The 12,105-nt window shown below is 45.8% G+C and overlaps 1 protein-coding gene across 2 annotated transcripts in view; it reads left to right on the forward strand.

Moving 5' to 3' along the window:
• LOC138247438 (transmembrane protein 91-like) overlaps positions 1 to 2,977 on the forward strand; it is an 81,977-nt gene extending 79,000 nt beyond the window's left edge. For both annotated transcript variants that reach the window (XM_069202066.1, XM_069202067.1), the window contains exon 2: positions 2,370 to 2,977. In XM_069202066.1, the coding sequence (XP_069058167.1) occupies positions 2,370 to 2,564 (195 nt within the window). In that variant the 3' untranslated portion in view covers positions 2,565 to 2,977. The remainder of the gene's footprint in view (positions 1 to 2,369) is intronic.
• The last annotated feature ends 9,128 nt before the right edge of the window (positions 2,978 to 12,105 follow it).

The following is a 12,105-nucleotide window of genomic DNA, read 5'->3' on the forward strand; positions in this document are numbered from 1 at the left end:
CAAGCACAAGTCCACACACACCGCCAGCTAAATACCAGTACATATGCAGCCAAACAAACACTAGTACACGCAGACCATCAGCCACACACAGAAACTTTTCCTCGTGCCTAGAGGGCCTAAACATACCACCAAACTTCCACCAAGTGCAGAAATTGCCAAAATACATGCCCAAAGAGCTAAAGGGACACTCTCTGCTGTCTGGTGGCTTCCGTCCCACCCAGAGGACAGATCGGCCTGAAAATGGCCAATCTGGCCTCTGGGGAAGGGGGTGGAATACAAAAAAAGATGTCCCCCAAGAGGTGTGACCCTAGCCCAAGGCGCTGCTCCCAGAGCAACAAAACAAAAACCCTTGTGGCTCATTGGGCTTCCCCCCTCCTCAGTGGGCAGTTCAGCCTAAAAGCGGCCGATCTGCTTTCTCGCAGGGGGAGGGTGGAATGACAAAATAAATTCACCCCCCAATTTCAGCGACCCTTGTCCAAGGGGTCATTACCCTAACAAGAAAATAATCCCTGGTGATTTAGTGGGCTTTCACACCACGAGAGGGCAGATTGGCCTAAAAACAGCCGATCTCCCTTCTGGGGGGGAGGTGGGAGGGGGAGGACAGAGGGAATAACCAAATAAATTCTCCCCACCTAACAAGAAAAGAATCCCTGGTGGTTTAGTGGGTTTCCACCCTCCCTCAGAGGGCAGATCTGCCTAAAAAGTGCTGATCTGCCCTCTGAGAGGGGGAGAGGTCGAATAAATAAATACATTCTCCCACAAGGGAGCGACCCTTGCCCAAGGGGTCGCTCCATGTTCATTTTGCGCACAAAATATCCCTGGTGTTCTAGTGGGTTTTGGCCCCCCACAAAATGGTTGATCTACTCCCCAGGGGTGCCAAAACCTGGATACAATTGTTTCCCCCTTGGGAGCGACCCTTGTCCAAGAGGTCACTCCCCCCTTGCAAAAACAAAAGGGGACGTCTAGTGGGTGGATTCATGCTCCACAATCTCGGCCCTCACTGCGTTCGTGGTGCAGGAATCCACTCCCAACAGGCACAGGGGAAAGGGAAAAACTTTACTTTCTGCCTGTGTCTGTTGCCCCTCCCCCACCAAGCTCCACCGGAGAAGGGCTTACCTCAAGTACATCCTGTCCTGAAGACCCGCTGGAAGCAAATAGTTTCCAGCGCATCCCAGCTGCATGTGATGTGCGCATGCCAAAGTCATCAGATCGCCAATGGGGGGGGGTGGTTGAGGGTGGCAGCGAAGCGCTTCCGCTGCCATCCCAGGTGGGGGAGATATAATGGGCGGCCCACTCTTGGGCGGGTGTGAGGATGGTTCCTTCCTCAGCAAATGTCCACTGTGGCTGAGGGTGGAACCTTTCCATCCTGAGCACCAATGGGGTTAAGTCACACCGTACTGATGAGATAAACACCTATAATCTTCACTTTCCCGGTCTCAGTCTGGGACAACTTGTTATGAATGTGGTGGTTTGTATTTTGTATGTTGTGTTTTGTTTGTGGTACACTTTGTTGTATAACACACCAAAGCAAAGCATAACATACAGTGCCCTGCAAATGATGCATTATACACTCAGTTAAATGGGACGACCTCTGCTTCACTCTATGTAGCCTTGTTTTATATTTAGTCATTTGTGTTACGTACATCGTGTGCTGAGCGTAATACATTGTGTTGTATGTAGGAAACTGTATGTGAGGTAATGCACACAGTAATCAGACACGGCTCGGGGAGGGGGAAAGGGGCGGGGCGGGCAGTGCGTGGCAGGGAGGGTGGGGGTGCCCCAAAAATATTATTAAAAATAAAACTTACCTTTTTCCCGCACCCCTCATTCTGCTCTGCTCTGCTCTGTCGCTGCAGGCACAGGCTGCTCAAAGCAGTGTTAGGATTGGCTTGTAGTGCCCAGCCAGGGCACTCCCAGGCAGACTGGGAGCCTGTGCCTGCTGTCTCCAGCCTGGCAACACAGTGTCAGGCTAGTGAGACCACAGTGCGCATGTATGTTTGACAGGCTTGAGACAGCCAGCCAAACATACATGCACACCCGTCCACTTTTATAGTAAAAACATAATAAACTGAGTTTATTATGTTTTTACTATAAACGTTTTGCAGCTTCTGCTGCTGGCGGGGGGTGGGGTTGACGCTCCACCGCCCTAGTGGAGGAGACGCCCCAGACAGTAATCCTTGCTTAGCTTGCCTCCCTGACAGTAATCCTTGCATAGCTTCCCTCAGTCGGCGTTGTGGGAGGTGGGCTAAGTGTGGTGCACTGTACATGATGTGTTGCACAGCGCGCCTTGCATATTCCCTTTTGGATCTTCATATTTGCATGCACCTGACTTTGAGAGCAACGTGCTCATCTCCTCATCTCTCTTTCAGACCATAGCAGCCAATCAGGAAGGAGATGTCCTGGAAGCGTGTCGTGCATCAAACAGAGCATTGACCCTGAACCGGGTGGCCCTCGGCATCGGCTCAGCCATGTTTATTGCTGCAATCAGCTACCTGATATTTGGGATTTTAGCTAAATGGGACTTCTACCGGGACCCAAGAACCTACAAATTCTACCTTGGATAAGAGCAGCCCAGGTTCCCTCCTGTATATTTATACAACTGTTCTATGTGTTACTTCTGCGTGCTGTTTGTGCATCATGGCATGTCCTATCCTTTCACAGTGTACACTGTGAATATTGTCAAGCTCCTGGTCAATATCTATCATGACATCGGGTTTACAACCGGTTTTTCTATGATTATGTATGTACGTGAAAAAATGTCAAATTATTAAATGGGTAGACATTGATCGCAAATTCAGAAAATGCCCTTATAATTCTGGAGTAAAGTAGATAAACAGAAAAAAAAGAATAAAAAAAAGAACAGATTAAAAGTAAAATATGCATCTAATGCATGGTTAATTCACGCATTATATGTGAATATACATAAAGCATGACGGATCTTGCTTCTATATTGTCATTAAATCAGGTCTTGAATCCAGACCATTCTTATAAACGCCTGCTTTCTACATTTGTGTTTAACAATGTGTTAATTCTCTCCAGTTTTATTTGATGGCACAACAGCAACTACATCGTGTTTATTTCTCAGCTACACACTCCTTTAGCTGTCTGTATGTATCCGATATAACAATATGTAGAGATGTTTGAGTCATCCCCCTGCTCATGATTGGACGTCTTTGGGGAAGATTTAGAAAACAGTCACTGAGTGCAGCAATGAAAAATGCTGCGCTGTGTGACAGAAAGGGAGCAGGAGAGCGCCACATTTATAAAGATATGGCACTCTCCTCCCCTCTCTCTAGAGCCGATGCTGATTTCAGCTGCTGTGCACCACGCACACACCTTTACGCCATAGTGCTAGGGTGTGAGTCTAGCCTAGTGTTTTTTTACCGGAAGGCTACCTGCTTTCTTACAAGCAGTAACTAGCTAATAGAAGACATGCCTGCTACTATTCCAGCAGCAAAGGGGTACTATTGTTTTTGACAAACCTACAGATTTTATGAGGTATCAACTATGTGGATTTTGTTGTTTTTTCTCATCACTATGGGGGTCATTCTGACCCTGGCGGTCATGGACCGCCAGGGCCAACGACCGCGGGAGCACCGCCAACAGGCTGGCTGTGCTCCCATGGGCATTCTGACCGCGGCGGTACAGCCGCGGTCAGAAACGGGAAACCGGCGGTGTCCCGCCGGTTTCCCGCTGCCCAAGGGAATCCTCCATGGCGGCGCTGCAGGCAGCGCCGGCATGGGGATTCCGACCCCCTTACTGCCAGCCTGGCTCTGGCGGTTTTGACCGCCAGAACCTGGCTGGCGGTAACGGGTGTCGTGGGGCCCCTGGGGGCCCCTGCAGTGCCCATGCCAATGGCATGGGCACTGCAGGGGCCCCCTAACAGGGCCCCACCAAGATTTTCAGTGTCTGCCAAGCAGACACTGAAAATCGCGACGGGTGCAACTGCACCCGTCGCACCCCTTCCACTCCGCCGGCTCCATTCGGAGCCGGCATCCTCATGGAAGGTGGTTTCCCGCTGGGCTGGCGGGCGGCCTTCTGGCGGTCGCCCGCCAGCCCAGCGGGAAACTCAGAATGACCGCCGTGGTCTTCTGACCGCGGTACGGTCTTCCGACCGCGGTACGGTCTTCTGGCGGTTCCCGCCAGGCGGGCGGCTTACGCCGCCCGCGGAGGTCAGAATGACCCCCTATATTTGGAATACTTCCTTTGGAACAACTACTTACTCTCTCTGCTGGCAAGACTTTGTCCCTCCTGCCTTCAACCTCTATGGTATCTGTATTGCATTGTTTAAATTTCTGCTTGCTGCTGCCTTTTCTGCACGCGCAGTGGAAAAGCCAGCTTGCAACAGAGGCGTCACACTACTGCACGCCCCACAAAGGAGAAGCCTGGCAGGCTCATACATGTTCTGCTGGGCAAGAGTGATGTTCATGCACTCTTACTAGTTGCCACAGAGAGTTGCATGCAGCGTCTGTTACCATGTGATGTACACGTGTTTTTGAGCATTCTAGGTACATCGCTCAGCTCAGGTGAGTGGTATGCAGGGTGCTTATCGATTTCTTAAGTGGATCACGTTTTTGTGTGCATCGCTCCAGACTTGGTACAACCCTGTTGGCATCTTCTTTATTATTTGCAGAATTCACTGCACAACATTTTAAGTCTCCTACTTACTTTTATATCTATCATCTAACTTGACCCACCTTCCAAGTTTCTTCACAGTAAAGGTGAACCTCTAACTCCATGGATACGGTGGAAGGACAAATTTATAATGCACTAAGCTATTGACGGGGAGGGGATATCAGCGGAAAGGAAGAAAAATATTATTTTACATTGTTTGGGTTTATAAAAGCAGGTGGTTTTCAGGATGCTACTGCAAATGACACCTCAGGATGGTCATGGCAACCCAAATGTTTATGAGGAAGCTATGATGAGGATGGAGAATCGGTTTAAACCTACATGTAGTGTTGCACTTAGGAGGTTCACACCTGTGCCATTGAAGAGGGTGAAATGTTTGATGAATTTCTTACAGGATTCCATGCTTTGCCAATGGCTTGTAATTTTGGACCATCACAGATTGAATGATAAGGGATGAAATTATTGTGCATGTCAGGAGCATTCAAGAACAGTTGTGGATTATGGGTGACCCAGTTTTAGAGGATGTAATTAGCACTGCTAAGGCAATCAGAAAAATGGTTGAAGTAAGGAGAGTAAAATTTGTGCTAAGGATATATGTAGTGTGAATGGTGAGTGTTTCTGTGTTGGTCGACAAACAACTCTTAAAAGAAAAGACAAATATGTTCATTGTTTTAGATAGGGTAATTCCAGTCATATTGCTTCATCTCCTTAACGTCCAGCATTGGGTAAAGAATGCAAAAAGTGTGGAAGTGTGGGACGTTTTGCATGTGTATGCAAAGATTTTAAAAGGAGTAATAGTAATGTTACAATTAAAGGAAAGTTTTCTGTGTAAGTGAACATAATGGAGAATGTGGAAGTGGTATGGGTATTGTATTAACCATAAAATAGTTTTGTGAATGTGAAGAAAAGCAAGTTATTGTGAGACTTCCTAAGGTTGTAGTTCATATTATGAATGTGGAGCAGACTCTGTTTCACCATGGACAATACTCACCAGAGATTACTTTCTACAACAATTTGGAGGTGTGTTGAGTTTGGACACTGAAAGAATCTGACATAAAAGCTGAAAGCTTTGATGGTTCTAAAATAGATATCATGGGCCATGAGGATGTTCATCTTGAATTCAAAGGCACAGTGGCCCATTTCAGTTTGTGTGTGGCAGTAAAAGGTTTGAATGTTTTGGGATGACAAGAGGGTTAGTCATTCTTAACCCTTAAAGTAAGGAGCAGATATTGCTTGTAGCTGCCAGCAAAGTAAGTATTGGGTGATCTGTCAGTTTCCCAAAGTGTTCCCTTCCCAGATAGTTGGGGAATGTTGAAGGGGTTCCCCCAGAATATCAAAATAACAAAATGGTGCACTACCAGTGAAATAGAAACCCAGAGTAGTATCTAGAAATATAGGAGAAGAATTAAAGAAGATGATGGAGGGCATGATTGATGAAGACATAATTGTGGAAGCGGAATTGTCTGAATAGGTTCCCACCATAGGTTTGGCAAGGAAGGCAAACAAAAATTTGAGGTTGGGCGTGGACTTGAGATCACTTAGTGCAAATTTGTAGTAGACTGCTATCCCTTGCCCGACGTCAATGAGGTTCTACGAATGTTAGAAGGGGCTAAGGGTTTTTTGACATTGGATTTTTGATCAGTCTCTCATCAAATTGAGTTAAGAGAAGATTTGAAACATTTTACTGCTTTACAATATTTCTGACCCATATACAAAAAACTCCACAAAACACCAGGGTTGCTTTGGTTGTGATTGACTGTCACTCCAAATGGGCTGAAATTACATTTGTTGCACATGTCACCTCACGTGTGGAGATAGAATTCTTTAAACAGGTTTTTGCTCAAGAAGGATATACTGAAGTACTTGTTACTGATAATGGTATTCAAATGAAGTCTCATGAAATTGAGGAGTTACTTAAATGATTTGGTATCAAGCACATAACTGTTGCACTGTAAGAACCTCAAGGAAATGTTCAGGATAAAGGATTTAATTGTGTACTTAGGGATGGTATTGAATGGCCATGCAAGTCTGGAAGTGAATAAAAATTGTGTTGAAGGAAAAGTAATGGATGTATCGCATTACTGCTCATAGTGTCATTGAAGTAAGTCCTTTCTGCTTCTTGAAATCAAGCGATCCGGTCTCCAAGTTTTCCCCATGGTGGATTAAAGAGAGCTTGCCAGATGAATTTCTAATGGATGCTAAAGAAGAGTCTTTGACAGTGAAAGAGAATCAAGCAAAGATGAAAAGTAGATATGACAGTAAATGGAGAGTCAAAGAACCCACCTTTGTATTGAAAGACTGGGTAAGAATACTCAAACCTGGGTTTCAAATGAAGGGAGATTCTTAATTTGGTTGACCTTTGAAAGTTGTGAAAGTCAACAAGAACAGTGTAGTCACTCAAGATGCGAAGGTGTGGAATGTAAGGAGAGTGGTCAAGTGTGGAGGTGAAATGACATTAAATGAAGAGGGTGTTCAGCCGTGGGGGGAAGTCAATGTTGTTTAAAATAAACAAGACATTTTCAGGTCACTCTATGCCTAATAGTCTGAGCGATTGTGTCTCCAGTGATGTTGGTAGTCACAGTGAAGATATGGAGAATGGTGAGTTGGGAGCAGACAATAGTGTGTTGATTGACACTGAGTTTGTTGCATCATGACGAACAATGTATGTCAGTGCTGAGTCTGTGGCATCTAGAGTAAAGAGAAAACGCAGGATTAGTCATCCTCCTGTAAAGTTTGATGACTGTGTGTACATTTTGTAATATTCTTATTATTCTTATTTTATGTTACTTTTGTTATTTTTAGGGGAGAAGGAATGTTATATGTTACATGGCTTTTTCAATGCTTTCTTTTCCTGTTTATGTTTGAATGCAGATCCTTTCTGCTGTCACTATGTAAGTTCTAGAATGTGTCTGTGAGAGTCAGTTTTTAGTGGACTGGCTAGCATTTCATCAGCAGACTTCATGATACTGGCATCCAAGTACCCTCACTCAGCTGGATCTGCTCCTTCTTCACAGGAAGAACCCAAGGGATCATGTTGCCATTTTTCATGTCAGAGAATAAGAACCTGATCTGCAGGATCCCACAGGGATCATTGTAATGTTCAATATGGAATGTGTGTGCAGCCTTGTGCTACACACGTATGCTGTGTTCGATCATGGAATGGTGCTGACGGCAGATGCTGTTTGTCTCCCTCTCGGTCGCTTGTACCAATAAACTATCCTACTTACCTGCAGCATGCGATTTCAGATTTGTTTACTGGCGAGGAGGGACTTCGCAACCGGGAGGAGAGGAGGCTGGATGGATTGTTAGCTGTTTTAGTGTTGAACAGGAGGTGGCGTGTTCCAAAGTCGCTGGGATGCTGTTCGCGCTGTCGGCTCCAACAACAATCCTTAGGGTTTGACAGAGATTCTTCAGGTTGGCTTTATCCATGCTGGTGTAATCCCACAGATATCTGTAGTGAAATTTCAGTGAATTGTGCCTGTCCGTTGGGTGTGTCTGCGCGTCTCAAGCATGTGCAGAGGGAACCACGCTCCTTGTTGCTCAGCAACCGCGTGTCTCGAGCGTCTTTAACGTCGAGCAACTCAGGCGTGCTGGTGCACAGCAACTGTACTCAGCAACATGCTACACTGCTGGCAACAAAAGAACCTTCCTGTGCGTCCTGCTCTGAAACCCGTTGTTGGGTGTTACTTTCAGTCTTTCTTGCTGCAATTCTCGGTGACAGGCACACCTATGTCTGTATTCACATGCCTGCTTTAAAATACATTTTATTCATATATCCATATCTAAAAACAGAAGGGAAAAAAAGGAAAAGATGGAATTATTATTAGGAATAAGAGCTATTTGTAGCCATTATTATTATTTTTTTTTGCCTTTGTCATATACTTCGGCATAGACGGGTTTGCAACTCCAGTGTTCTTCCTTAAATCTCCCGGTGAACCACTTACGGCTTGGGAGGATTGGAAAGAAGGATTTGCAGCGCATGTCTTGCTGTGGGTGGTGATATATTAACGGCATCTAGAAAATGTGCCATGTTAAAACATTGTTTGGGAGCTGAAGGCAAACGCATTTTAAAATATTTCCCTGATCCTGAGGATGAAAACATAGAAGAAAGAGGCAAATATGATTTTGCCATGGAACAATTAGATGCAAATTTCAGGAAAAAAATAAAGAGGTGTCAATTACCTGGTGAATCAGTGGAAAGTTATGTGGCTGCGTTGAAAGCCTTAGGGGCATATTTATACTCCGTTTGCGCCGGAATTGCGTCGTTTTTTTTTACGCAATTCCGACGCAAAACTAACTCCATATTTATACTTTGGCGTTAAACGCGTCTCGCGCCAAAGTCCATGGAGTTTGCGTCATTTTTTAGCGTGGACACCTACTTTGCGTTAATGATACGCAAGGTAGGCGTTCCCGTCTAAAAAATTGACTCCGAGGTATGTGTGCCGTATTTACACTCCCGGGTAAAATTCACGCCCGGGAGTGGACGTGTAAAAAAAAATGACGTACGGCCGCTTTTGCGCCGTTTTTTAGCGCCTGCTCAGGGCAGGCGTTAAGGGACCTGTGGGCTCGGAAGGAGCCCAGAGGTGCCCTCCCATGCCCCCAGGGACCCCCCCTGTCAAACTTGCCCACCCCAGGAGGACGCCTAAGGATGGAGGGACCCATCCCAGGGACATTAAGGTAAGTTCAGGTAAGTGTTTTTTTTTTTTTTTGTGGCATAGGGGGGCCTGATTTGTGCCCCCCTACATGCCACTATGCCCAATAACCATGCCCAGGGGACAGAAGTCCCCTGGGCATGGCCACTGGGCAAGGGGGAATGACTCCTGTCTTTGCTAAGACAGGAGTAATTTCTATGGGGGTTGGGAGTTGAAAAAAATGGCGCAAATCGGGTTGAGGCGAAAAATTTGCCTCAGCCTGACTTGCCCCATTTTTGGCGCCCAAGCTCCATATCCCCCTACGCCGGCGCTGCCTGGTGTACGTCGTTTTTTTTCACGCACACCAGGCAGCGCCGCCGGCTAACGCCGGCTAACGTCATTGAATAAATACGGCGCCCGCATGGTGCTTCAGAATGGCGTTAGCCGGCGCTAATTCTTTTGACGCAAAACTGCTTTAGCGCAGTTTTGCGTCAAAAAGTATAAATATGGCCCTTAGCATCCTCATGTAATCACAAACATTTTCAGGAAGAAATGCTAAGGGACCGGTTAGTCCTGAAAGCTCAAAATAGGAAAATACTGCAAAGGCTTCTAAACACGGAAGATTTAACTTTACAATTGGTGATAGACCTAATGAAAAGAGCAGAAATAATGGATGAAAGTTTAAAAGAGCTGTCAATTCCGACAGAACAGTGAATTCTGTTCATCTTGATGGTGTCAAACATAAAAAAAACGGGACAACCATGTACATCTACAAAGTTAGAAGGAAAAAGTGACTTAACATGTTTTAAATTTGGTTTAAAGCGGCATATAGAGTCTGACTCACATTGTCCTGCAATTGGTCAAATCTGTAGGAGGTGTAAGGCTATGGGAAGGGAAGACAATTTGGGGAAAGGAAATCCAAGGGGGTTGTCTATTCTGTTGAATGTGACAATATCGAAGAGGTTGGTCAGGAATTTATTTTGCGGATTGTGGATGTTGGAAGTGTAAAGATGGATGGCCTTTATTGTGTCATCAGTATTGATGGTGTCGATGTGAGAGTGATGGCTGATTCGGGGGCAGGATACACTTTGATTGGGAAAGAGTTCACGTCAGGGTTTCCTGAACGTGAAATCAAGCCTCCTGATATGCATTTGGGAGTTTCTGGTAATAAACCTATAGATTTTGTGGGTTTCATGTAGGCCAAGCTTGAGTTTCACGGTGTGGGTGTGACATCCAAGGTGTATTTTGTTGAGGATGGTGCCAGTCTGTTGGGTTGGCGACACCAAAAAGATCTTGGAATACAAATGGATCCTAATCATCCTGAACAAGTTCTGGGGGCATGCACGAATGTGAATATTGTGCAGAAACCCACTTTTGTGGAAGAATATCCACAGGTATTTAGGAAGGGGTTGGGAAGACTGAAAGTCTTGCACAAGATCATGCAGAAACAAAATGCTGTTTCCAAGGCTCACAAGCCTTGCCACGTTCCTTTTGTTATGAGAGTACAGTTTTTTCAAGAGCTAGAAAAGTTGTGTGTTAGACCTGACATGCCTTCGGGTGGTCACCCCTAACTTTTTGCCTGCCTCCCTCCACTTTTTGGACTCTGTTTTTGCTGGCTTTTAGACTCTGTGCACTTTACCACTGTTAACCAGTGCTAAAGTGCATGTACTCTCTCCCTTTAAACATGGTAACTTTGGATCATACCCAATTGGACTATTTAATATACTTATAATTCCCTAGTAATGTGCACTGTATGTGCCTATGGCCTGTAGATTAAATGCTACTAGTGGACCTGCAGCACTGGTTGTGCCACCCACTCAAGTAGCCCCTTTACCTTGTCCCATGCCTGCCATTGCAAGGCCTGTGTGTGCAGTTTCACTGCCACTTCGACTTGCCATTTAAAAGTACTTGTCAAGACTAAAGCTCCCCTTTTTTCTACACATGTCACCTCTAATGTGTGCCCCAGGTAACCCCTAGAGCAGGGTGCTGTGTGGGTAAAAGGCAGGACATGTACCTGTCTAGTTTACATGTCCTGGTAGTGTAAAACTCCTAAATTTGTTTTTACACTACTGTGAGGCCTGCTCCCTTCATAGGCTAACATTGGGGCTGCCCTCATACATTGTTGAAGTGGCAGCTGCTGATCTGAAGGGAGTAGGAAGGTCATATTTAGTATGGCCAGAATGGTAATACAAAATCCTGTTGACTGGTGAAGTTGGATTTAATATTACTATTTTAGAAATGCCACTTTTAGAAAGTGAGCATTTCTCTGCACTTAAATCCTTCTGTGCCTTACAATCCATGTCTGGCTAGGTTTAGTTGACAGCTCCTTGTGCATTCACTCAGACACACCCAAACACAGGGTACTCAGCCTCACTTGCATACATCTGCATTTTGAATGGGTCATCCTGGGCTGGGAGGGTGGAGGGCCTGCTCTGACACAAAGGACTGCCACACCCCCTACTGGGACCCTGGCAGACAGGATTGAACTGAAAGGGGACCTGGTGCACTTCTAAGCCACTCTTTGAAGTCTCCCCCACTTCAAAGGCACATTTGGGTATAAAACAGGGCCTCTGCCCTACCACCTCAGACACTTGCTGGAGAAGAAACCTGAACCAGAACCTGCATCCTGCCGAGGAGAACTGCCTGACTGCTCAAAGGACTCACCTGTCTGCTTTCTACAAAGGACTGCTGCCTTGCTGTTGGCCTGCTGCCTTGTTGAACTCTAGTCTTGCTGCCAAAGTGTTCTCCAAGGGCTTGGATAGAGCTTGCCTCCTGTTCCCTGAAGTCTCAGGACCAAAAAGACTTCTCTTTTTCATTTGGACCCCTCAAAATATTTGACGCA

Source organism: Pleurodeles waltl, chromosome 7 (genome assembly GCF_031143425.1).
Source record: "Pleurodeles waltl isolate 20211129_DDA chromosome 7, aPleWal1.hap1.20221129, whole genome shotgun sequence".
NCBI lineage: Eukaryota > Metazoa > Chordata > Amphibia > Caudata > Salamandridae > Pleurodeles > Pleurodeles waltl.